Source organism: Passer domesticus, chromosome 7 (assembly GCF_036417665.1).
Source record: "Passer domesticus isolate bPasDom1 chromosome 7, bPasDom1.hap1, whole genome shotgun sequence".
Lineage (NCBI taxonomy): Eukaryota > Metazoa > Chordata > Aves > Passeriformes > Passeridae > Passer > Passer domesticus.
The window spans coordinates 54,241,628-54,267,986 of record NC_087480.1 but is presented as its reverse complement, the minus strand read 5'-3'; the positions used below and the strand labels follow the sequence as shown (position 1 = coordinate 54,267,986).

Below are 26,359 nucleotides of genomic sequence, written 5' to 3'. Positions count from 1 at the left end.
GCAGCCCAGAGTCCAAGGCTGCTCAGGATGGTGTCCTGTGTTGGGGATGCTCCTCCCTCTGCCCAGGTCCCTTTCTTTTTCCCCGGTAAGGATGTGGGGCTGGAGGAAGGAATCACCTTCCTCAGGTGGTGCTGAGCAGGGGTGCCCTACTGGATGCAGGCTCTTCTCTACCCCCTGGGACCTAGACATCATGCAGGGGTATCCTGCTCATGGGAATGCCCTTGCCTGGTGCTCCTCTGCCTTCCAGGGTGCTTGGTCCTGCTCTTGTGAGACAGCACAGTTAAAAAGACTCCAGAGCACACTTAATTGTGCTTGGAGCTACCAAAACACAGCGCTTGTCAGCAGCGAAAGTGGTCCAGAATTTGTCAGAGCTTGGACAGCAATAGGTTGCTGATGCGGAGGAAAAAAATTCAAGTGGCTGCAGAAGCTGGGATGGTATAAACCTGCATCCTTGGGGGTTCCAGTCTTGTTTTGAAGTGTTGCAGTTTTGGATGGGAGAATGACAGAAAGTAGTGCCACGGGGTTTTTATCTTCCCCCAGGTAAGTGGGGACAAAAACTTTATTAGATGGGCTGGATTTCTGTCCCTGGTTCCCTCTACCTATCCCTCTGTCTCGATCTTTCACCAGCCCTCTTTGCTCTGAGAAACAGCAGCGATCCCTTCAGATGCCAGGAATAAAATCAATGCATGGCCTCTCCAATTCAGGTAGCTGTCCATAAATCTTCCCAGCTTCAGGCTGGTCTCCTAGGACTCCCACATCAGCTGGGAACCTATTTAATCAACAGAGATGATCTGTGCTGTCTGTTGCCCACAGGCCCTTTGAACTCTTTGTCTCCTCACTGAATGATGCTCGAGTCCCTGGGGTTTGGCCAGGCTGGCCCATTCTGTGTGACAAGGCTCAGGTGAATAATGCCTGGAGCTGGCAGTGCCCAGGGTGCTGAGAGGAGTCCCAGCCCCTCTGCCAAGGCTTTATCACCACATCTCCCCATGGCTTGGCTCTCTGCAAAGCTCCATAAACCCACACCAGCATGAAGAGCACCCAGCCTGGTGCCAGGGGAAGAGAATTATAGCTCTTTTTGGGAAGGCTTGGCAAGGGCTGGAGGGGGTGTGCGAAATCACAGCCTCTCCCTCCTGGGGCTGCAGGCTTGATTTTCAGGATATTTTAGTGCATTTTAGGTTTTAGTGGCTGGGAATCAGTTCCATGCAGCAGCTTTGCTGAGGGACTTCTGGAAGAGGTTTTCCATGCTGGTCCAGCCCTTGGAAACACAGAAGTCAGCATTGCTTAGGATCTGGCCTCCAGGAAACAAATCTAAAGCTGCCCCAAAGCAGCAGGACTCTTGGATCAGTTTCCAAGCAGGGAAATGCTGGAATGCCACCTTTAGTAGCTGAGATTCTCTCCTGGGCTGTGTGGAGGTGCTGGAGGTGGCTTCCCCTGCCCCCCAACAGCCTCCACCCAGCACAGCCTGGTGAGATCCAGCCAGCTCCATGCCCCAGCTCTGTCCAGCTCTGGCCCAAGGGGTCAGTGTTTCCAAAGGCTTCTGCACTCCATAAATCACAATTTAGCACGGACCACCATCAAGACACACAAAGTAACCTAATCTGCCCACATATTAGGGTGTTGGAAAACAATAATCCAAGAAGGAAACACATTATCTGGCCTTGTTACTTTACAAAGTAATTTAAATTAATTTTTCCCTAGAGTGGTTAGGGAGCACTGCAACTTGCCCTTGTCTATTCTCTCCAGCTAATGAAGCTTTACCAGAGACTGCTCGTGAATTCCTATTAAGACCTCATCTTAGAGGTTACAGGGCAAAGCAATTTCTGCTCCTGGGAAAAATGCCTATGAATTTGTAATTGTAAGTCCATGTTTGATAGGGATTAGCATCTGAAAGGGGTAGAGTGGTGGGTAGCAGAGAAAACATTATTTCAATTAGCTGAAGAAAAGCAATTTGACATCTGATTATAGTTTACACTTTTAATTTTCTCCTATTTCTTCTCTATTTTTTTCCTAATTTTCTGGCATCTGAGGTAATTATTTCCTGAAACTTTCCACCCTCACCATACCAGCCACCTTTCCCTTCTCTTGTTTTTGTCTATCATAGTTGAGATTCAAATGTAAATGGTCGCTGAGTTTTTTCCTTTCCCTTCTTCTGTCCAGATTCACTGAATGTGGGGCTGGTGTAGAGGATGCTGTATCAAATCACACTGAAATGGGACATGATATTTCTCTTCATGCCAAGCAGGTGAAGTATGAGGAAGAGGAGGCTTTGCTCCACATCCAGGCTCATGGTCAGGCTTGTGCCCAGCAGCTTGACACGGTGCCAGTGCCTGACTCTCCTAGGCACAGCCCCAATGCCTAAAGATCCTCTCTGTGCTCAGAAATTACTTCCAATTCCCTCTTTTCCTCCCACCCTCGGCCTTAGCCTTGAGCTCAGCTGTGCTCCATCTATTTTTTCGTGGCTTCTTGGTCTCCTATTTCCTAATGACGATGCAATCAGTTTTCGGGTGGGAGATTCCTCGTGAGAAGGCTTGTTGTTATTTAAGGAAGATCATGAAATCCATCCTTAATGAAAGGACGGGAGAAAACCCTTCCACCAAGTTACACTGAAGCCTGAGATTATCATTTTTATGGGCTTCCAATCTTTCCTGCCTCATGTCTTATCAGCAAATGCAGCTGGAGGCTTCAAAAACCCTCCCAGCTTGCTGCTGATTTTATGGGATGAAGATTAGAGATGATCGGATAGCAAATTATTCATTCCATTCGATATCCCTGGGCAGGAGGGAATATCCAGAGCAAAGTCAGCTCCTTTCTCCCTCTCTGAGCATCACACATTGGGAACCTTCCTATCTGCCACTCCAGCCAGGCAGCAGCTTTCCCCCCACACTCAGAGGTGATTAGGGGTGCAGAATTCCCTCTGAGCAGATGGAAAGGCCAGGGGGAATCACAGATGCAGGCTCATCCCCCAGCAATAAGGCAAAGCAGAGGCAGGTGGGGTTTCTTCTTGTTGCAGGGATTTTTGGTTTGCTTCCTCCCAGCCCTCCAAGGCAGGGTGGGTCATGTAGGTGTTTTCTCTCTAATTTTCCAAGGCTTTGGAGCCTGATGTGAACGTGCTGTCAGAGCCCTGGCAGCTCCTGATGTCAGGCACAGAGGAGCAGGGAGCTCAGAGAGGGACAATGGACAGAGGAGAGACCCCAGGGCTGCCCTTAGATGTAGGAGCAGCAGCATCAGGCCCCTGCACAGGGAGGGGAGGGGGTGAACACTGCCCAGAGATCCATCCCAAAATCAACTGGCGTAAAAAATATCATCCACAGTGTCCCATGAAGTGCCCATGGGCCACAGAGGGGCTGCTGGGCAGGCCTTAAGGGCAGTGAAGGCTATGGATAAATTTTGCCAGGCCATTGACACTGGGGTTTTCAACAGCACACAGATAAGAAAATACATGGCAGTCTAAAGGCATTTTTAAAGAGGAGAAGTGGGGCACAGAGCTGTGATAGATGAAAACCCAGAGCAGGAGCTGTCTTTTTTCTGCTGCCTTTTACCCACAGTGGCACACTGAGCCAAGAAAATGCCCTTTTCACAGTGGTTGTAGCTCTGGCTCTCTCCTGGCAGCATCCAGAGCAGGCAGGATTTGCAAGACAAGTGCCAATGGGAAATGAGAGAACCCTGGCACAAGCAAAGAATACTTGGTTTGGATGGTAGACGACAAGAGAAATAAGAAATTTTACATTTGATTTGTGGTGGTTGTTTTTTTTTTTTTTTGTTTGTTCGTTTGGTTTTTTTGGGGTTTTTTTTGGTGGTTTTTTTTTTGGTGTGGAGTTTTCATATTTTATATCAGCTATTGAAATGTAATAAATTTATAATTACTTTTCTTCAAAAGATTACAAGATCTCTTTAGGGAATGTTCAAGTTTGCTGCTATATAGTATTTTTTATTTTTATGGTTCTGTCTGGGAGACAGGGAGGAAATGGAGAGGATGAAAGAGGGAAGGAAGGAGGGAGGAAGGAAGGAAGTGAAGGAGGTGAAGAAGAAAGAAAATGATTTCCATTAAAACACAGAGTCCCACAATGTTTTTCAAAGAGGAACTGGCATCTGTGCTTTGAGATATATCATCCAGGAATGTTGCTTTGAGCAAATTTTAATTTTTACCTAAAAGATATGTACTTTTTAGGGGAAATAGTAGCCAATTTTTGGAGTATATGAGTGTAAAGCCTGAAATTCCAATCCCTGCTTTGTGTAAAATCTGTTATACAGGCAACTGCTCACACGGGTGTTTGAAAGAGCAGTGACTGGCTCTGACCAAATGCTGCCAGGGTGATTTGTCCTTCTGTGCCTCAGTTTCCCTCAGCTCTAAAATGGACCTGTAGGGCTTTGTCTCACCATGGCTGGGTTTTGCTGGAGGCTTAAATGAGAGATTTCCATCACCAGCAGCAGAAACACAGAGTTATTTGTCATTGCATGTCCCAAGACATGGTCAGGATGCCGAAAGGAAAACCTGGCTGGCAAATAATTTGTTGAAATTTCAGACTTTGCCCCTGCAGTGAGGCTGCTACAGTGACTTGCAGCTTCTCATCCCCCCAGGCCAGACCCAGGGATATGCAGGGATATGCAGCCAGGAGGTGCCACGGGAGCTTTGTCACACAGGCACCTTCCTTCCTAATGGCTGTGGGGCTAAACGTGCTTTGGAGCACAGAGGAGCTTTCAGATAATCACTGAGCGATTCCCTGGCCTCACCGGTGAGCCAAAAGTCATTGACTTGTCTTAAACGTCATATAAATGTGGAAACATGCAATTGGTGAAGAATTATTTGCTCCTCAGGATGGACTGACAGCAAGACCGCTGTCTGAAAGGCACAGAGCCCTGCCTTCATCCCAGGGCCTGGGCTGTCATCTCCTGTCACCCCAGCTCACCATGGCATGTGGATGGATCCTTGAGACCTCCTGTCTTTGGGAAATCAGCCCCCAGTCCCTGGAGCTGTGCAGAGCAGAGCCCTGGGGTGATTGCACAACCCAGAGTACGTGGAGAAGGAACCTCAGCACCCAGCCCCAGGCGTGGCAGGGGAGTGGACAGCAGCAGCAGAATGTCCCAGACCTTGAATTTCCCCAGGGCAGCAGCAGGACCAGCTTCTCCAGGACTTCTGATCTGCTGATAAAGCCTTCTGCTCCAAACAGCCAGGCTGCTTTTGCTGGGCTTTGCAGAGAAAAGCAACAGTGAGGCAGCAAAGATGGAGAGATCTGCACACTCTCCCACTGGGTTTCCCCAGGTCTTGGGGAACCCAAAGTTCACTCTCGTTTTTACTTACTCACAAGCCATTCCTTTTCCTGTGTAATATGATTAGATTGTTTTACAGGGCCTAATTATGGGCCCCTGTTGTGACACTTCCTTGCTGGGTGCATAGGAAAGTCCCTGTCCCACTGATTTCGCAAGCAAAAATGAGTGGGGTTGGCAGTGGGGTGATCCCACACTGCAGCTGGGGGCCTGGCCATGGGAAGGGATTTGGGAAAGAGTTGGGAACTGGCCTTCAGTCTTGTACAGCTCAAAGTCAGATCTGGTTTGTCTTCAGGATAAATGATATTATTGTAAATACAGGATAAAGTGTTGAGGTGAAGGAGGGCAGTCCTCCTCCAGCAAGTGAGCTTTCCTGAGGGTGCTGCACGTTCCTGAGCATGGGTCCCATGGGGATAAGTGTTATTTGCTTCTCAGGATGGAGCATCCAGGGGAAATCACCAGACCAGAGGTCGGGGGCTCAGATGCAGCTGAGGGGTTACAAAGATGTTGTGACACCTCACAAGAAGAGTGACAATGGAACCCCTGGCTCACAACTTAATAATTTCCTTCAGGAACAACTGAAGCTTCTCAGCTGTGAAGCCAAATATCTTTTATGCTTCCTGTGGGGTGGGTTTGCCAGTCATCCAAACCTGACATGGACTGGAAAACTGCTTAACTCATGACCTCCAACTCTCTCTGTCCAGCAGCATTTGTGCAGCTTTTGTGAAGAGCAAGCCTTGCAGCCTGCTGCAGCTCTTTGGCTGTTTTTACCTCTTCTGGTATTGAAGAAATTCTGGGGACAGCCCTGATGACTCAATAAAATGAAGGCTGGCTCTGCTCTGTTTAATAGTGCCACCATTAAGCAAGGTGTGGGAGGTGAGAGGCAGTACCCAGCATGGAGTCTTGTCCATTAACTGGATGTTTTAGAGTCACCAATGTGTTTTTCTGGGTTATGAGTGACACTTGTTGAAAAGAAAAAGCAGGGAAGTGAGTGGGAGTCCCACAGGGTGGGAAGGAATGTCAGAGCTGGGGCATTGCTGGGCTCCCCCCGTTCTCCTCTTGTGGGGAGGGGAGCTGGGGGACACCACTGGGGAAGAGTTTCACCCATCTTGGTCTCGTTGTTTTCCTCCAAATGTTTTGTGCAAATGTTTCGTGCCCGAGCTGCCTCCCACGCCCTACCTAAGGCATCTGTCAGGTTCAAACCACCGCGCCCCAAATTCCCCTCCGGCTCCGGCGGGACGGGGCAGGGAGGCACCTCCTCCCCGCACGCAGCAGGATTTGAATAAGCAGGTGGGAGCACGGGCCTTCCTGCTCGGGGCGTTTGATGATTGACCAGGGCCGGTGGCTGCGGCAGGCGCCGTGCCCCAGCGCAGCCCGGCTCTCCCTCCGCCATGCCCGCCCGCCGCCTGCTGCTCCTGGCGCTGCTCCTGCAGCTGCAGCCCGCCTGCTGCCAGGAAGGTAAGGGCGCCAGGCTGCTCGCATCCCGGGAAATAGGGGCAGGGAAAGGCAGCCAGCCCCGGGCAGGTGGGAGCTGCTGGTGGGGGACAGGGGACAGCTGTGCAGGAGCGGCTTGGGAAGGGGAAATTCATCCCTGCTCCTGCCTGAGCTTAGCTCTGGCTTCACACCGGGATGGGTGGGTGCCCGTGGGTTCAGGGGTGTTGCTGGAGCCGGGATATAGAGACTTTCTACCTGTTTTGCAGAAGGCTGAATCTGCCACCTGAGGTTTATCTGAGGTGCTTGCACAGAGATAAACTGCTCTGCTTTACCTCTGGCAGGACTGTGCACTGAGATGAGTAATCTGTTTTCTTAAGGCTTGTTTTTTCTTTCTTTCTTTTTTCTCACTCTTATCCTTGAGCAAGTGTTGTTCTGGGTTGCTCCCTGAGCTCTCTGATCCTCTTGTTAATCTGTAATTTTGATCATTGCTGAGGAGAGGGAACAAATATTTTCCTCAGCAAATTGACCTCCTCTTCTCTTCCCAAAGACTAAACAGAGAAATTTCCTATGATAAGGTATTATTTTTTGGAAGTTCACTAAGGGCTTCTCTAGGGCTAGAAATAATGAGGAGTAATTAAAACTCCTCTGGTGCCGCCAAAGTCCCGGAAAATTCCCTCCCCCTTTCTCCTCCTGATGCCCCAGCCCTGACCACTCTTCCTGTGTTTGTTTACTAACTTGCTGAGAATTTAACAGTCTGGAGTGTCCATTGTCAGGAGGGTTGAAAGTTTTGCTTGGAAAGAGTTAAAAAAAAAAAGTCCTTTAATAAGGATTCAGAGCCTGGCACAGCTTCCTTAAACAGCAGAAAAGACAGGCCAGCCCAAGCTTTCCAAACAATCAGAGAAGGTGTATTAAAAAGCAGGTCTGTGTCTTCAAATTAGCTGTTGAGTATGGAAATGGAACTGCAACAAGTGCACAGGCTTATTCTGGCACCAGCACTTCTCTCGGCCTGGTTTGTAGCTGCCGATGTGAGGAGACCCATCTGCCAGGGCTGCAGATTCCACGCTGCTTAGCTTGGCTTTGGAGATCTTGTTTGTGGGGGAAACCCCCATCATTGCCATGGGGCAGCACAGAGGGGAGGTGGCAGAGCCCGAGGGGCAGGCTGACCAGGAGGGGCATCCCCGGTGGAGCATTTTTCCAGGAACACAGTCCTGTTTGCACAGGTGAGACTCATCCTTTCTGTCATCCCTCCTGGCAGGGCAGCAAGGTGTGCTGGTGGGACTGCAGCCAGGCAGTGCCCCCGAGGGCTGGGACACAAACATTTACTCCCTGAATAGATCCTATCAAGCTCCTGCTTCTGCCTGATCCCCATTCCTCCTTTCTTATGCCCGTGCAAGTTTCCCAGCGGGTATTTCAGAGGCATTTGCCATTCCCTACCATCCTTATCTCCCCCTGCAGCCCGGCCCCACATGATCTCTCAAAGCCAGAAACCCTTGATTTTGGTTTGGTGTTTTCCCTTTTGGTTTTGGATGCTCTGGAATCTGGTGGAAACAGCCACAGGAGTGAGATTTCACTGGCAAAAACATCCAGTACCTCTTGAGCATGCTTGCTCCAAGGAGGTCTGCTACCACTTCTCTACCCCCCTCCTTTCCTGGAAGATCACGAGATGCAAATTTGGCAGTTTAAGTCATTGCTGACTTCATTCCCTGGTTGCCCTTGAACTTCCTTAACCCCAGAGGAACCTCACCAAGGGCTGGACCTCCTGCAGGCTTAGGCTGGAAACCGTGGGTCTGGCAGGAAAAATAAACTACAACTAATAAATAAATGTGGCCAGCAGCCAAGGGCAGAGTGAGGGAGGATGCAGAGCGAGCCAAAATTCGGCCAGGAGGCAATAGGTGTGTTTGGGGCTGCACTCACAGCAGGGTGGGCAGCAGGGCAGGAGCATCCTTGACCAGCAGGCAGGGCAGGAGGGGACCGAGCCCTGCTGTTCCCACTGTCACCACCCCTGGCTGCCAGCAGCAGCAGCCTGCTGATACAATGGTATTTCAGTGGAAACACGCTGATACGAGAGGGAATTTCCGTCTGAGCTCCTCCTGCTTGAGTTTCTGCTCTGGGACCTTGCAGAAACACGACAAACGTCTCTGTGGGGAGAGGGGGCTGAGAGATGCTACTCAGGGCTGTTCTCACAGCCCCTGACAGCAGAGTGCCACTGCTTTCCAGACTGGCACAGCTGGTCAGGCTGATTTCACTTCCAAGAGGAAAAAAAGAGCTGTGTTTTGGGGGTTGAGGTTTGCTGTTGTTTTATTTATTATTTTTTATTTAAAAGTCTCTTGCAGTAAAGACTCCAGGAGCTGGGGATGCTACCAAAGGACAGCCTCCCTTCCCAAAATCAGAGGGAGGAGAGGAGAGCTGTTAGCAGCAGAGCCAGTGTGAAGCTGTCTGTGGGTTAGGAGTTGGCACATGTGGAGCACGCAGCCTGCTCTTACTACTGCTAGTAAAGATTATTTTCTGTTTGTAGCAGAGGGCTGTCTCCTGTGAGACAGAGGAAGTGTTCCTGAGGGAGACTGAAGTATCCACTGCTCATCCTGGGGCAGCTCAGCCTTGCAGGTGTCCCTGGCTGGGGCTGGGTGTCCTGGGGCTGATGCTGGGGCTGGCAGGTATCACCCCCCAGCTGCCCGTGCAGAGGGACCACAGCATGGGCAGGGGTTGGTGTTTTGATGAGGAAAAACTGGATCTGAGTAAATAGTAATTAAATCTCAAAGGGATGTGGCTGTATGGACAAGGTGTCCTTTAGTGCTGATGTGATGACACTTAAGGATGGGTTTGACTATGTCTGATTGCTCCATTCAGAAAAATCCAAAATCCAGTGGGAGACAAGGAGCAGCCATCCCAGCAAGAGCTGGGACAAGGTTTCCTCTTCTCCCTGTCTGCCCTTGTATCCTGCCCACATCCAGGAATGTGTCTCACAGCCTTCCCACCTGAGGCTGTATTCCTGCTTAGGTCTGGATAGAGAAAAATGAACTTGTCAGTCTGTTCCATCCCTGGGGGAAATGGGGCTATCCCAGCCAGCTCCCACCCCTCTACCCCAATCTGCTTGGGCCCCTGCCAGCCCCACCTGTTCTTTGTGCTGAGGTTATTCCTCTGAATGCCTCAGCCTTCACTTTCTGTCATAAATCATTTGCTGCTCTGGAAACTTATTGAATGGTGCATTTTACCAAAATCCACAATGACAACTTTTTGCTGTGGGAGTGGCAACCAAATCTTACACTCTCCCTGTTATGGAGTCCTTATTTTACCAGTCAGTATTTGGAAAATATCCCAGGAATGATGTCTGTGGCATCTGGGGACAGAGAATAAGCAGTTTGCTGAAACTCCTCTGCCTTCCTTCCTCTGGCAAACGTTCTCCTTCACTCCTTTCCTCCATGTCCCCAAGGCCTTTTCTCCCCCATCACAGGGTCACCAGCCCCCCAAGGTGCATGTTTATGTATTTGTGTGTGGATGTCAGTGTATAGGGGGCCCCAAAGCTGCCAGGCACCACACTCCACATGCAAACACCAGTGAAAACGCTGTTAATTGTAGTTTATTTCATTGCTATCACCCAGGTAAGCCTGCCTGAGCAGACAGCAACGTCCTGCTCGGATTTGCAGGATCAAGCTCTCATCTGGACCTTGCTGAAGCTGGATGGGAGGAGCTGGGCAGATAAAGCCCGAGGATGAACTCCTAACCCGTGTCTCTCTCCCTGCAGCGCGGGGCAGCCTCCAGCCGTGGTCGCAGGGCGTCATCGCAGTGGTTGTGTTTCTAGTCCTGGTGGCCATCGCCTTCGTGGTCAACAGGTTCTGGTGTAAGGATAAAGTGTAAGTGTGGGAGGTGGCTCTGAGCTGGGCTCAGCTGCCTTGGCACGTGTCGCTTCCAGCAGCCTCCGTGCATGTGCCAGCGTTGGGAACACCGTGCTTGCTGTGCCGGGAGGTGGGCTGGGAGAGCAAAGACTCCCTGTCCTCATCTCCCTGTCCTTTTGTCCCTGTCCTGGTCTCTGATCCCTGTTACTGATTGCCAGATGGGAGCTTGCACCACACAAATTCTGCTGTGAGAAAAGTGCTGTGCTGGGAATGGCAAAGCCACGGCATCGTGGCTGGATCTCATGGGAATGTGTTCAGGGGGCTGGCCCAGCCTGGTTTTCTGTGGCTTTTGGGGGTGCAGTTCCCATGTTCCTTAGATCCATTGGATATAAGAAACATGAACCAGCTTTTTTTGCAAAGCAGACAGAGCCAAGTCATGAGAACACACTGAGAAGAGCTGGGAGAAAGGGAGGTAGCCAAGCAGTGGCAGTACTCTCCACCTGGAGCCCATGGCACAGGCAAATGTGGTGTCTTTATTCATCTGAAAAAGGCTCTGTGGGATGGGTTAACTCTTGCCTGATGCTGGCCGGGCAAAGTCACAGGCTGCTGCTTCTGCTCAGCCCAGCAAGGCCAACTGTCTAAGTTGCCTTGAACCTGAGCCCAAAGGCAACAGGGGATGAAGACCAAAAGCACCCCACATCTGTTTCCCAGTTCCTCTGCACTGGTGGGGTTGCTTTAGGCTGGAGTCTTCTTGTACCTGTACGTTCCTGCAGCCTCTCCAGGCTGGACAGGTGGGCAGCTGGTTTATCCTCTGAGCATCAGCAGGTCAGCTTTAGCCCCAGAGGCATTTTAAACAGGTCCCTTTGGGATGCATTCTGGGTCAATGCGTGATACAGCATGTGTATACATATATATATATATATTCATATGGTCTGATTTGCCACTGTGGTCTTTGTTTCCCAAAGAGGAACCTTTGTCCTCAAACCGAAGGAACCCCCAGCCCATGGAGTGGCAGGCAGGGATGGTGTTTCCCATTGATGCCTGTGCCTGGCTGCCTTTTCCCAGCCTGGAGGCAGAGGATGCTGAGGAGGGCTTGAGGAGGGAAGGTGCCTTGTTTTAATTAATCTGGCCTTTCTTCAGAAGAGCGGGAGGGAGGCTCAGCAGCCTGGAGCCCTGCCAGCTCTGCACTGTCACTCTGACAGCAGCTATCAGCTCAAGCCACTGCCTGTTTGTGACAGGCTGTTCCTTGGAAAAGCCTCTGAAATTGCCCTTGGGCAAGTGCTGGAGGCAGGGCCGTGCATGCAGGGTGGACTGCACCCACCCTCGGCAGCTCAATCCCCCTGGTGCTGCTCAGGCTACAGGCTCGCTCCAGAGCCGAGCTTCTGGAGTCTGGCTCCAAACACCCCATCCCTGCCCAGTGGCTCCTTCTGCAAGTGATCCAGGCTCACTTTTGAGAGAGAGCAGCTTGGCTTTGCTCACATGGATGTGCACAAGGACAGCCCTCCTGCGCCAGGGCTGAGGCACCAGAGGAGCCTTGACTGCTCTCTCTGTGTCCATCGGGATCCACAGGGACTATTTTGCAACAGATTACACAGGAGTAGACTGGAAAAACCAGTTAGGAGAAAACAATCCTAAGTACTGACAATGAGTGCTGCTGACTGCCAGCACAGTGCCGGGAATCACCGCTGCAGAGCCAGGGGCTGGCACTTGGCACAGCCTCTGCAAACCTGCAGTCAGGGTGTTCCTCCTTGTCCTGCTGGGAAGGAGGCTGAGCAGGGTGTCTGAGGACAGAATCACACCCAGGTCGTTTATTGTCTCTGTGGTGTCATCACCAGTAAGAGGCTGCTCCCCTGCATGGCTCCTTTGCTGCTCTCTCCAAACTCCTCTCTTCTCTCCCTCCAGGGAAAATGCTGAGAACGTGGTGAGTGTGGAGGACAAGCCAGATGCTGTCACATCCAACGGCCATGAAGGGAGATACGTATCAGCTGCAGCTGACTTCAGGTGAAGGACCTGCTCAGACTTCTTCCCCAGGGCTCCCAGGCTCTGTTCTGTTCCCCTGGGGACAGCTCAGACATGCAGAGCTGTGGTCTCACCTACTCATGGTCTTACACATCCCATGAACCTATTTTTGGGGCTTTTAACCTTTCCAGGGGCTAAGCACAAGGCAGTGAGGGAGTATCCCCTTCTCCCTCATCTCTCCCTATCCCTGCAGCTGAGCCCTACAATCCATGCACCACCTCACAACCTGCTACACCACATTTGTCTTGTGCTACCTCACAGCTTTCCAACAGAAGAAACCACCAAAAGTGACCACCAGTCACCACATAGATGGTGACAGCCAAGACAGCCCTCGCTAACAATTAGAGCAATTCCCACCCCACACTTGGCTCTGGTCCTTTCAGGATAACCCTTCCTGTGGTCCCCATGTCACCCCGCACTCAGCTGGCACCAGCAAGGTCAGGACACCAGTGGTGGCTTTGGGGATGCTGGTCTTGCTGGGACTGAGCTCAGCACTGCGCTTGTCCCTCTTGGTGCAGGTCCAAAGAGAACCAGCACGCCTACGAGAACACCGTGGAGCCCGAGGAGAAGGTGATCACCACGGCCATGTAGCAGCACCCACCCGCTCCCTCCTCCTGCTCTCGATTCGCTTCCCGCTCTTGCGACGGGCATTTTCACAGAGACCCTCTGCCCTGGCACCCCCTGGGAGTGAGGGGCTTGGCCTCTCCATGGCACCACCACCTCCTGATCTTCTCCTTTTCCACCCGTGGGACATGCTCTTGTCCCTCTGGGGCTGGTGTCCCCACGGGCATTGGTCCCCAGGAGGGGTCTGGAGGTGCCACCTCTCCCGCCTGGTGGTCACCCCGCCTGGTTGGCGAGGTTGGTGTCCCAAGTCCCAGGAGGGTGTTGACCTGTTCAAGACACAGAGGGGATCCTGCTGGGTGCCTGGGACATCCCCGCACTCCCAGCTGCCCTCCAGGGAGCTGCTGATGGAAAAAATGCTCTTTTCTCCCCAGTTCACCCTCCTTTTTATGACCTACACCGTGCATTTTAATGTCAGAACAAACCTCCCCCTCTGTACATATCTTCCTGGTGAGCAATAAAGAGAATTGTTGCCTATGACAGTAAAGAGGGTCGTTCTGCTAATCAGCCAAAGGACTTTCTGGCATCTCACAGCTTTCCCAGCCTTCAGGCAGTTGGGAGAATGAAGGACATCAGGGAATGCTCAGCATTTGGGCTGCCCCAGAGCCTCAAAGGGATTTACAGGGAAGTGAGAGCATCATTCCCTTCTGTTTGCCAGGTGGGCTTACTGAGCCACAGAAACAATCTCAGTGCTGCTTCATGGGTGAAAGGCAGCACTCCCTGAATCCCACTGACCCTAATGAGCAGCCCTACAGCCAGCTGGGAGCCATTTCCAGGCTGTCAATGGCAGTCACTGATCAGTGCTGCCAGGAAGTGGCCAGGGGCTGCTCTGGCCGGTGTGGGCTGTCCTGGGGCAGCCGGCCACAGTGCAACCTGCTCCTGCCAGGCTGCTCATTAACCAGGGTCTGCCTTTTGCTGTGGTGGGGACAGTGCCAGGGCCACCATGGGAACAACGAGCTGTTGTTCTAAGCTGTGGCATTTGTAGATTGAAATGAGAGACCTCTGATGCTTCAGCCATTGCTGGAACATCAGTTACTCTGGTGGCATGAAGGATCCTCTTCCTGACCAGTGAAGAAAGGATTAAGGGACTCTGCAACCAAGGGCAGCCCAGCTGGAGCAGCACTGGGGTGGGAGGTTTGTAAGAGGTATTTTTGGCAGCCCCTGGTTTTGGGAGGAGTGAGGTGTTTCTAGAGCTGTGCTGTGCACTTCCCACAGCTGAAGCTGCTGATGTTCCTAGCAAGGGAGACACAAAAATTCAGACAGGTGTATTCCAGTAACAGCCCCACCTCAAAAGGCGTTTTCCCTAGAGCCTGAGGTAGGTGAGTATTTTGAAAATGCAAAGTCTTGGCATTGAGTAATCACAGCTCCAGCTGAGAAATTGCATGGGAGTCAAAGAAAACAGGCAGAAGGGTTAGAGGGGTCAAGGCCTCAGATGTGAAGGCAGGATGGCTGCATCCCCAGCATCATGTCAGAGCTGTTTCCATCTACCACCCTCTCTTGGGTAGCTGGAGGCTGAGCCAGCCCCAGGCTGGGTCCTGGACCACCCCACTTGTGCTCCTGATGGATGCTGCTCCCCTGACTTTCCTCTCACAGGTGCCAAACATCACGTGGGTTTGGAAAAAGCCAAGCTCCTCAAGGTTCAGTGGTACTGCTGCTCTCAGCAGGGTTTAAGGATTAGTCATTGCCTGTTCCTGCCCTGTCAGCACTTGGGCTGGGGGTGTGGCAAGAGGAAGGGAACCCATTAATTTTTTACCTCTCAGTTGCAAAAGATGTTAAAAATGTCATCCTTATAATGAGTAACAACAGGAGTTCATTCCCTGCCCTGTGTACACAGTGAATGTGTGACAGATGCCCGAGCTGTTCACCCTGCAGTGCCTGGAAGTGAGTTTGGAGTGCAGGTGTGCTCAGAGGGTCTCAGTGTCCCTTTCCCCACGGATCCCTGCCACGGCTGTAAGTCTGAGCAAGGACAAGTCACTGCTGGGCTTGCCCAGGAGCTTCCCTGCTTGGTCTTACCACAACCACTGCCCCTTTGGAGTGCACTTCCCTGGGGAAAGAGCCCTGTGCAGGGGCCAGTGCTATGTCCTAGCAGGATCTCACCTCTGCAGTGCCCAGGGTGCTGTCCTGCCTCAGTTTCCCTCGTCTGTGTGTGAGGCAGAAGCTGAGGCTGACGGAAGCTGCCTTCCCGCGAGCTGTGCACTCGCTCGCAGATGCTTCTCGGTGTGATCCTAAAAAGAACAAAAGGGAGCGAGCATAAATGAAATTTATTGTTGGAAAATCTTAATTAGATTTTAAGCCCCAAAGGGAGAAAAGTGAGGTATTATCTGACACAGCTAATGAGTGTTAAGGGTCCATTGTTATATTTCTTGTTTACCTTTCTGTAGTGGCTGATACAGCCCAGATCCTCGTCTGTACTGCCATAATTAGGATATCTCATCTCTTGCTGATAGGGTCGGGATGCTCTTTAAAGCACAATGCTGTCTCATCCCTCCCTGGCAGGATGAGCGTGATTGGGAAGACAACTTCTGGCATGCCAGTGCTCCTGCCTTCCACACAGCCCCATGAGCTGGGGAATGTCCTCCAGAGTCCGGGCTGTACCTGAGACCCCCAGGTGAGGGGCAGCTCCCACAGCCTCAGAGACCTCTCTGAAGGGCCTAAGCCAACTTGCCTGAGGGCCAAATCCCCTCCAACACCTCTCTCCACAAGCACAGTGGGGTTAAAGTGTCCTTCACCAGCCTCCCCACGCCCACCAGTGAAGGGTAAGGACACCACGAGTTCTCCATCTGCCCCCCATTCCATAGTGCCATTATCTCTGGAGCCTTGGGATTCAGGAAGATGTCCAGGGTTGTGTTCTGCTGCAGGCAGGATAGTCTCCTCTGGGGCAGAAAAGATTCAGGGTGGGGTTTTTTGCATCCCCACTTTGTTACAAGGTGTATCATGACTTTTGTTTGTGACCTAGGAGGGTGCAATCCATCTCTTGGAATCCCAGATAATGAGATATTTTGTTGAAAGCCACCTTTACTCTGATGCTTCCCTGATCTCTCCTGAGGCTCTTTAGCTATGAAGGTTTGAGATTTTTCGGTTCCAGCTGTAACTGGAGCAGTTTGGGCAGGTGGACACCTACAACATAAATTATCCCAAGGTAGTTTAATTACGGATTTGCTGTATTCAGGTAAATTGCTGCTGGAAGCAGCACCAGCTCTATCCCTGCACCTGAGCAAACCTGGGGTTTATCTCCTGGCATTGGGCACCTTGACACCTAGGAGGTGTGATTTGGATCTCCAGAGGAGAAAATGGATCCTGTCCCACCCCTGTGGTCCTTTGGGTGGGGAAGAAGCCCAGCCACCCAGGTGGAACCAGGAGCACGGCATGGAGGGGTGGCTGTGTGTGGGCAAGGGGGCTGCAAAGTTTTTGGTCTCGATTCAAGCCACTGAAAGCCAGAAGAAAAATACCATCTATTGTTGGTTTATACACCCGTAGTAGCCAAACAAACATCCCCAGAGCCTGTCCTTATCACTTTATTACACCTGCTAGAGTGAATAGATTAAAGAGAACGGGGGAGGGGGGAGAAAGCTGAAGAATCCAGCAGAAAAACTGGGTTTTGGGATTGTTAATTATTCTCTGGGGTCTCTAATCTTTAACTGGCAAACAGCATCACTAACTGTCTTAAAGCCCCTCCTGGAACATCCTGATAATAAGCCATCTGCATGAAGGCACCCCGTTATCTGCCCTCCTCCAGCCGCCTGTGACATGGCTGGAGTGGGAGATAATGAATGTGTGGTGTGTAATAACGACACGTCATTCATGATTATCGGCCTGATACCCAACCTTTTAGCTCCATTGTTTGTGCTTCAAAAAGAAAAAAAAAAAAAAAAGGAAAAGAAAAAGAGAAAATAAAAAGGAGAAGGGGAAAAAGGAAAAGGGAAATTTTTGGTGCTGTGGATTGTCCCGGGGTCCCCGAGGTGTCTCCGTGCCAAAGGGGCTGGCTCTCGCAGCATCTCCCAGAGGGTTTGTTGGTACTCGGGAAGGACTCGCCCTGGATTGGCGGCTGCTGTAGCCATGGTGACGGAGGAGCGAGCTGAGACAGCGCAGAAATGTCACCGCCTGCCAGGGAGACACTTGGGGCAAATGCAGGGGCGATTAGATCTGTGTCACTGCCTGCTGCCCGGCTCCTCACACAGCTCCCGTGCTGCTCTCCCGGCCGTTTGGTGGTGGCTTGGCAGAGGAGGTTATCTCGTACAAGCTGCTGTCCAGAAACTGCCACCGTTTGAAGGTGGGGGGATGTTTGTGCTGCTCAGTTTGACCTGGCTGAGCTGAAAACTGGAAGAATTTTCTCCTGGTTGCTGCTGCATTAGGGCTTCATGGTGCATCGGTGCTGCGAGACCTTCCCTCAAAAGCTTTGGCCCTTCAAACTGCTAACCTGGTTTAAGCATGATTCTTAACAGGAAAAGATTTTAAAGTGTTTGGCTCTGCTTACCTCAATTACTGTCATAGCTGCCTGGAATAGCAATCCATTTTTTGCATCAAAAATGTCAGCAGTATCTCCTCTCTTTCCCAAGCAGGTTACCAACAGCAGTTTCCCTGGAGAAAGTCTCTGCTGGAAGTGGTTGGGGTTGGCCGTTCATAATCTAGCAATCAGAAGGACACTTGGAAACCAAATGGGCAGCTTTGGTTATGGCAGTGAATGGGTGATGGCCTCAAAACACAGGCCACTGTACAGTCCATGGGGTGGGCAGCAGCTGGGGGTCCTACTCCCTCCATTCCCAAACCAGGAAATGCTGTAGTGACACCTCTGAGTGCCATTAGGTTTGCTTTGGAGCCCACCACCAAGAAGACTGGGATGGGTCATTGTGACCAGGGGCACCCAAAGCTCATTTCTTGGACCACCTGCTGGAGAGCAGATGAGCACAGCTTCAAGGTGGTTTGCCTCTTCCCAGATGGTGGCTGAAATGTCTGACAATCAGGATTTTTCAGTAACAAAAAGGTGTTTTTAAACCACTGTCCTCTGAAGGGCTGGCTGTGCTGGAGCTGGAGAGGAGGACAGCAGGAGTCTGAGCTTCCAGACCTGAGTCCACCAGCGGTGCCAGGGTGGTGGCACTGGCATCTGCACAACCTGCACCCAGCCTCCTTCTGCGGGTGAGAAGGGGAGGGTTGGGAGGAGAGGAACTTGGTCTTCAGCTGCCTTGCAAAATAAACACAAGCTGCACCTTGCTGGTTAATCTCAGCATCCCTGTCCCTTCTGGTGCCCACATAGCCAAAACAAAGGTCTGGCTCCAGCCAGAGAATTCTGTTTCTCCAGGTGAGGATGCAGCAGGCGGCAGGGATGGGGAGCAGGAGGGCTGCAGGAGCTCAGCCAGATGGGGAGGTGCTCAGGTCTGACTGTCCTGATCTGGCCATCAGCAGAGAGCTGCTCAGGCAGACAGACAGGCAGACAGGCAGGCAGACAGACATGGTTTGGATAGGTTGGTGCCTGCAGTGATCCTGGTGGTGCCAGTGCTGGGGGTGACAGCCTGGCATGGCATGGCACACCTGCAGGCCTTGGTGCCTTAGTTTTCCCTGATGCCCGCTGAGTGTCCTGGCCCTCGCAGTGACAAACTTCTCCTGGGCTGTGGGTAATGCCCCAAACACACGGAGGACCCTGACAGAGTGGCTGCTCTGCCGAGGGAGGGGACAGGGATGTCCCCAGGGACAGGACACATTGTCTGCCATGCTGGGCCTGGCCGTGCTGCCTGCCAGGCCCGGGGGTTTAACCAGGGACCAGGCAGGACTTTTTTTGGGTCTCCCACTGCCACCTACTGATCCATTGCACACCCTGGACCTGCAGCTCATCCAGATGTCCACCTGGATGGTGCTGGGGAAAGTCTCCCTGTACCCCCACAAGCCCAGTTCCAGGGCCAGTGCTCACCTGCACCCCTTGGCAGGCCTGGAACTGAGCAGCCTCAGCCTCTGCAGGACAGAGTTTGAGACTCACATCTCTTCTTGTTTTATTTTGCAAGCTGACTTTGTTCTTACCACCAGCACTTTTGTGTGTGTGGTGTGTATTTCTGTTTTGCTTTGTGTGACCACAGAGCATTTCAGTTGTTTCCTTACCACTGAAGTGCCTGGAGTCACAGGGGAGGTGGTGGATGGTGTGGGATCTGTGGAAACAGTCTCAACAGGGTGCATGGAAGCAGTGCTTGTGGCTTGAGAAACACTGACAGCACTGCACCCTTGGGTGTAGCCTTGCCTCTGGCCTGCTGGGACTCCTCTTGTACCCTGCTGGGCCCCCAAATGCAAAGGAAGCCAAAGTCATGTTTGGAGATCATCCCCACAAGGCTTTATTTTCATTTCAGAGAGGAGAACAGTGCTGATCACACGCTGTTTCCAGCGTGCCAAGTGCTTCCTCAGGTTAGCAGGTGGCATTTTCTGTGCTGGCTCCTGAGCACCCTGAGCTCAAGGAAGTTCAGAGCTGGGGCAGGAAACAACCACGAGCATTCATCTCCGTAATGGTGGGCGCAGTGCCAGCCCCAGAACAGGAATTGTTGGGAGGGGGGTGTGTGGGGATGCAGGGGGGCCCTGCTGGCCAGGCACACCCAGGCTGGAGGCAGGGCAGGGGCTGTGCTGGGGCAGTGCCCAGGCTTTAGGCATACCTGCAAACCACGCTGGGTGTTGTTCACTGCCAAGCCCAGTGGGGAACTCACAATGGGACAAATCTACAGGCAGGTGACAGAAGTCCTGTCAGGGAGTGTGTGAGGGCAGTTTGGAGATGAGGAGGTGAGCAGGACATGGAGGATGCCCCTGGAGGTGAAGGATGAGCCACAGCAATGCTGTGGAACTCCCTTGGCAATGCTGCTCCCCTTGCAAGGAGGGGAACTGAACCTACTGGGCTTGGTGTCTGTGGGCTCAGTGAGCCCCTCTGGACAACAGTAGGACAGGGGTTAGTAGGGGAGAGGTCCACTGTGGGTCTGTTTGGTGATCCCCTCTTAAACCTGTGGTGGAGGGTATCCCTTGGGAGAGATCTTGCCCCTCTACCCTGTGGGATCAGAAAATCTTCTTCAAATGCAGGTGAATCCCGTTGCTGGACCTGAGGATGATCTGTGGTATCATTATGGGAAGCTTGGATGGGTCTGGGTACAGCTCGAAGCGCTGCAGGGTCAAGGCCAGGGCCACCTTCATCTCATTCATGGCAAACTGCTGCCCGATGCAGTTCCTGTGGGAAGGGGGACAGTGCTCTGAGTGCTGCCTTCATCCCCAGCCACCCCGAGGTGGACTCACCCCATGTGAGAGCTGGGGCACCTCCAGCTGCTGCGAGGATGACACCACAGCTTATCTAGTAAGCCCCTGATGCACCCAGCTCTGTGGTGAGGTACTGCTATTTATTTTATTATTAAACATTGAAGAAACATAGGGGATTGAGAGAACAGGGGCTTACTTCACTAGGAAGTGCAGCCAGGACCCAGCTAAAAGCCGAAACACCTCCAAAAGGTTATATCTGCTCTGTGAGGTGATTCTCTTGCAAGCTGCTGAGACCTCAGTATCCTATATCTATCTATTGATGCAGTATGGGACCCATGAAGACTTGGCCCCCTTGGCTTTGAGGCTCTCTGGGACTCACCCCTAAACAAGGGACTGGTGTTCCCAATGCAGGCAAGAGAAAATGTAAACATCTCCACCAAGCCACAAGAAAAAATGTGTGAAATCCTACAGTGACCACAGTGCTGATGGAGCATGGAAACCCTATTACAGGAGAGGCTGTAATAGGAGATCCTGTTAGGCAAAGCCTGCTTGAGTTGGCCAAGCCAGCTTGGCTTGTGGAGACTGAGGAAGGATTAGACTTAGGAGCTTGCATTTGTACTAGGTCTCACATGCAAGGAGATAGGAAGGAGAGGGATGAAGGGTCTCCCACCTGGATCCAGCAGAGAAAGGCAGGAAAGCATGGGAGTGCCTCTGTGCTGAGTTCTCTGGAGAAAACCTCAGGGGATTATAAACCTGTGGGAGCAACAAAGACCATCTGGTCAGTGTTTGGTGTGATCTGAGCAGCACCAGGTCCTTCCCTGGTCCCCAGGGCTGGATGTGGCCTCTTCCTGGGGGAGCTGCAGATGACAGTTATCTCTCTTCAAAGCCACTGAGTGGATCTTCCCCTTGGAGATACCCAGGTCACCCACTACAATGCCCAAGATGCCTGCAGGTGTTTTCTCATCCATGGCAGCAAGGATCAAGCCAGGATCCCTCCATTCCAGAGATGTCTGATCCTTTCTCTACAGCCACTGGAGAGAGGCAGCTATGCAGCCTTCTTCAAACTTTCCAGTTATTTCTTGAAGCCTCTAAAATATCATCTTCAAATCACACACTGTCTTGTGGGGCTTGGGACTTCTCATACTATTCTAAGTGTGTTCAGGGCGGCTGAAAGCAGTCAGAGCATCTCTGTGTCACCGTGCACAAAGAGAGGCTATTGAACACCCTTTCCCAGCCCTCTGTCATGTTCAAAGCCTTGGGGGTGTTTGGTAACTCGATTGAACTTTGTATTTAAATATGGACTGTTGGAATGACAAGGGAAAAATAAAAAACCACTAAATACTGCAGGCAGGCACAGGCTGCCTTCTTCAAGGGGAATGGGTATCTGGGCTCAGAGACCATCCTCCCTTTCTTGTTATCAAGTGAAATACCTCAGGGTCCTCCCACACTTCCCGGTTCCTGTGAATAGCAAATATGCTCAATGCAACATGGCAGCCTGTAAAAGAAAAGTGAGAAAAAGCTCATGACAGCTCAGAGTGAAAGTGCAGGAGAGGTGTTTTTGGAATGCTCTCCCTCCCTGGGCTCTGCAGGGGCTGTTGCAGGAGATCTGGCAGGGATCTCCTGAAAACCTCATACGTCAAAAACAAAGACCTCAGAGCTGGGTCCCTTTTTGTCTATCAGTGTATCACTTTCATTTGGGCAGGAACAATACTCCACACGTCTCCTCTGAGCTCTGGAGCATGTCCTTGGACTCTGTCTGGCCACCCTTTCCAGGCTCACTGTGGCAGCAAGCTGTGGTAGCTCCATACAGCTACAGGAGAGAGAAGGGAGTCCTGACCCTCCAGCCCTTCCACACAGAGTGAGGAAGGCCTGCTTGTCACAGACAGCAGCATGAAGGATGGACAAACTCAACAGACCTGCTGGCAAGCTGCGTCCATCAGGAAATGTCACGGGTTTGGTGAGCTCTCGGGACACACCAGCAACTGGTGGGAACAGGCGTAAGCTCTCCTTGATGCACATCGTGGTGTAAGTCATCTTCCCAAGATCCTCCCTGAAAGCAAACTTGCTGAGGATGCACTCAACCCCTTTGTCTATGTCATTGACAAAGGTGTTACTGGTCTGTCCCAGTACAGACCCCCGAGGGAAACCACTTGTCACTGATCTGGACAATTGGCCACTACCCACTGGATGCCACCTTCCAAACAATTCCTCAACCACTCAACAGTCCACCCATCAAATCCTTCTCTCTCCAATTTAGGGAGAAGGATGTTGGGAGGAACTATGTCAAAGGCCTTTAAGGGTAAATTGAAAGAGTTCAAGATAAAGGAGTAAGAAGTCCTAGCTCACCACTCAATGGTGTCTCGGTCTCCCAGGATGCCCTGGATCTCCTCCCTGCAGCGCTGCTGGTGCTCAGGGTGCAGTGACATGCAGTAGAAGAGCCAGGAGAGCCCACTGGCCACGGTATCATGACCCTCAAACATGAAGGTGTCCACCTCAGCACGCAGGTCCTCATCAGACAGTCCAACTCCATTCTCATCCTAAGAAAGAGGAGAGCATGTCATTCCTAAGCACACAGGTCTTTTATTTTTACACCCAAAGGACTTGTATGACTTGGTGTCTCTTGTGTTTCCCTTCTTGTGCTGATGCACCCTTGGTGCCACACGGTTCTGCTCTTTGGCATTTGGTACTGTAATCTCAAACATTTACCTTGCTACAAAGAAGAATGTCCAGAAAATCCAGGTGCTTCTTCTTCTGGATCTTTTCAAGCTCCTTCTCACTGGAGAGCAACATCTTTCTTTCTTTTATTACCTGATCTGCACAGAGGAGAGGTCAGTTCTGTGCATCCTGTCCCTCCAGAGTACCCTCATGTACCTGACTGCTCAGTCATCAGCTTGGACTCTGTTTGAGGTGTAACCCTCTGACCACCCCATGCAGTAGCCCCACCCTGAGCCACTCCAGGGGCAAGTGGCAGAGGTTCAGCTGGGAGACAGGACTGGGGAGAAAAGGGCAGGAATACCTGTGTGGGTATGGGCCAGCTTGCAGGCATCCTGAAACGCGTGGCCGCTGGGAGTGAAGTTGTAGAAGACATCCTTGAAGGAAAAATTCCGGATCCTATTGCTCAGGAGGTAACTCAGGTCAAAAACAGCTCTAATATAATAGTGGGAGTTGCTGTAAGGAGAACGAGATCAAAGCTGGTGTTAGCAAAATGAGTGGTGAAACAGGAGCACTTGCTTTCCCAGGGTTTGGAAACTCAGGCACTGACCTCACAGTCTGACAGTTGGAATTAAAACTGAAGGCACATTTCATGATGCTGTCTAGTGTCATCAAGCTGACATCCTGAAAGAGCTCCACTGACCTCCTCTCTGTGATCCTCTTGTCCCATTTATCCTAGAGGAAGAGCCAGGGTGAGGAGAGACAGACCACCTTCTGTGGTCAGGTCATATTTTCCTGTCCTTCTAACCAGATCCACACTGCTAATTGCTTTCTTTTCTGGAAGAAGGGCCCCTAGCTCATGATATATTCTGTGAACCTAATCTAACTCTCTGTACATTTTTTTCCCAGATATGAAAGGATACCATGAGGGTATGAAAGGATATTCTTGCAGTGGTTGATTTTATTGGCAAACAGAGAGAAAGAATAAGTGGAATGTCCAAAGGAAGGTGAGGAGACCAATTTTAGATCTTCAAAACTACTCCAAAAATTCAGTGAAAGTAGAAACTCTCTAAGAGCCGTCTCTTACTCATTTTTCATTTTCACTGTTTCACAGCTGAAAGGTAAAAGTAGCAGGAGTAGGGATCCTTACCAGCATCACTTTGACTGAGTCTGACATCAGGGTCACATAAGATTTCAGCACATCGTAGTGAAAGGCTGGGGTGAGCATCTTCCTGTGCTGGAACCATTTGCTTCCTTCCAAGACCAGCAGCCCCTTCCCTGAAGCACAAAGAGCAAAGGCACAATCAGTTCCTGCAGGCTCTGATCACAGCTCTGACAGCCTTACTACTGCTTTTGGCTTACCAATCCAGGGAACTAGGAGTTTGTAGACTGCACTAGCCTTGGGATCTGTAAAAGGGAACAAATATCAGAAATGTATGAATAACTGATGAATTCAACACAACAAAAGAGAAAATTGCCATTTGCCAATGCCTTCTTGCCATTGCCATGACAACTCACACTTTTTACTGGGTTTACTGGGAAGAACAAATATTGTGGTGGTAGAAGCCAAAGAAGACAGTAAGACAAATGACCTTCAAACTGGGAACTGACAGGAAACTGGAAGGAACAGACATCTGGTTTCTGTTTTGCAATGGGATACACACTGCTCCATGAAACCTGGGACAGCCTGGGAGTTTGTGAAGAGAAGCAAAAGAAGAATTGCAATAGCTATGAAGGAAGCTGGCAGAGGGAATAACTCCAGGCAAGTTTTCCAATATTTTCTTGATAGGAAATGTCAAAGATTTCTCAAAACTGGAGGCAGAGACTCACCTGCTCGGCCAAGTATGATTTTGGCATATTCAGGATGGTGAATCATTAGAGTTGGCAGGACTGGTCCAAGCCATCTGGGAAAGGCATAGGGATATTCTTCTCCCCATGATACTACTTGGTGTAAAAAATTTTCAGATTTTAACTGCAATGAGAGTTAATCAGGGATTAATAAAGGCAGAAAAAGAGGGGCATGCCAGGGAGAGCAGAAATTCTTTATTGGGAAATGAAGGAAGAGTGGGTGGACTTGTCACACAGGGGCTTTTATGCTGCAAGTGGAGGAGAGGATGAGCATTGCAAAGGAACTGTGCACAAGAGGCAAAGCTGCCTGAGCCACTAAATCTCTGCAGCACAAGACAGCACCATGGAGAGTCCCTTGCTGGGCTGGTGGCAGCTGAGACACCTTTGGATGGAGCAGCTCCGTGCTGCACTTGGGAGCTGCAGCTGGCATGGGCAATGCCAGGAGGTCTGGTGGACAGGCAAGGAGGACCAAGGCTGCCAACTCCTGCTCCCCCATTTCAGCAGTGCAAGGTGGGCTTACAGTGTGAAAGCAAAGCATCTGCACTATAGCATGGTGAAAATGGCTGCATTAAAACACCCTGCTTTTGTGGCCATGTCTTCTTCAGCAACTATAGGGTAGAAGGTTTAATGTAGCAAAGAGACATTAATTATGATTAATATCGCTCATTATGATTGCTCATATTTAAATAACTTCATGGAAGTCCCATGACTCTTTGTTTAACAACATGATTGAAAAGAGCATGATCCTTTTTTCTGCCTAATGATGCACACCACATATCCAGCACCCTTTTCTCCTGCCCTGCAGAAGCCTTGGCACCCCCTGTGCAGAAAGTCCTCTCCTGTAGGAAGAGACAGGAGCAGGGCACATGCACACCCCATCCAGCCCTTCTCCATCCTGACTGATATCTTGCACAGCTGGGACAAACCACCCCGACTGAGCCCAGCTACTCCTTACCAGGTGATTGTGGCCATAGAGCCAGTGTTTTGGGGGCCCAGGAAATGTCTCCAGAGCTTTGACGAGCTTCTTCCTTTCCCAGTACAACTGGAGCACCTTCAGCAGCACAAAGGTTACACCAAGCAGTGCAGACAGCTGCAGGACGGTGGCAGAAGGTCTGGTTATGCTGTCCAGCAGAGATGCCATGCTGGTCCGGGACACTGCCTTCTCCTGCCTGTTTCTCACCTGCTCCTCGCACGCCTGAGCGAGGTGGGGAGCTCAGAGCAGGTAAAAATCCTCTCTCTCCTCCTCTGCAGGAGCTGAGCCTGGTGAAGTTGTGCTGACAGCACAATTTATAGCTGCTGGAACATCAGGGCAAACATTGCGTCAGCTCAGCCAGCAGCCTGTTCCCCTTTGATCTGCTTTCTGCAGCCTGTCCCTGCAGCCTGGAGAACAATCAGCCTCTGAATATTTCCTGCTTTTGCTGAAGTCCCAGCAGCACTGTCACACCCACCCACAGCCCTCCATGCCCAGGTGGATG

At 51.2% G+C, this 26,359-nt stretch overlaps 2 protein-coding genes and 2 long non-coding RNA genes across 5 annotated transcripts; 2 read left to right on the top strand and 2 right to left on the bottom strand.

Moving 5' to 3' along the window:
* Nucleotides 1-6,585: 6,585 nt before the first annotated feature.
* On the top strand, nucleotides 6,586-13,659 carry PDZK1IP1 (PDZK1 interacting protein 1). Its single transcript, XM_064428786.1, has 4 exons — nucleotides 6,586-6,723; nucleotides 10,442-10,550; nucleotides 12,435-12,533; nucleotides 13,070-13,659. Exons 1-4 carry the CDS (start codon nucleotides 6,657-6,659, stop codon nucleotides 13,140-13,142), a joined length of 348 nt encoding a protein of 115 aa, XP_064284856.1. The 5' UTR covers nucleotides 6,586-6,656; the 3' UTR covers nucleotides 13,143-13,659.
* Nucleotides 10,268-17,874, bottom strand: LOC135305289 (uncharacterized). The gene is made up of 3 exons (XR_010366501.1): nucleotides 17,647-17,874; nucleotides 15,270-15,397; nucleotides 10,268-10,532 (listed from the first exon to the last, which is right to left on the bottom strand). It is a non-coding gene; the product is annotated as an uncharacterized LOC135305289 (long non-coding RNA).
* LOC135305290 (uncharacterized) lies at nucleotides 16,186-24,873 on the top strand. 2 transcript variants are annotated; one of them, XR_010366503.1, is made up of 4 exons: nucleotides 16,186-16,311; nucleotides 17,732-18,305; nucleotides 23,946-24,043; nucleotides 24,151-24,873. It is a non-coding gene; the product is annotated as an uncharacterized LOC135305290 (long non-coding RNA). The 2 variants fall into 2 exon arrangements; XR_010366502.1 differs by lacking the exon at nucleotides 16,186-16,311 and adding an exon at nucleotides 17,254-17,442.
* LOC135305285 (cytochrome P450 4A4-like) lies at nucleotides 19,458-26,025 on the bottom strand. Its single transcript, XM_064428784.1, has 12 exons — nucleotides 25,840-26,025; nucleotides 24,867-25,008; nucleotides 24,399-24,443; nucleotides 24,187-24,314; nucleotides 23,647-23,771; nucleotides 23,401-23,552; nucleotides 23,091-23,197; nucleotides 22,731-22,921; nucleotides 22,301-22,434; nucleotides 21,815-21,879; nucleotides 21,055-21,137; nucleotides 19,458-20,358 (listed from the first exon to the last, which is right to left on the bottom strand). Exons 1-12 carry the CDS (start codon nucleotides 26,023-26,025, stop codon nucleotides 20,190-20,192), a joined length of 1,527 nt encoding a protein of 508 aa, XP_064284854.1. The 3' UTR covers nucleotides 19,458-20,189.
* Between the last annotated feature and the right edge of the window lie 334 nt (nucleotides 26,026-26,359).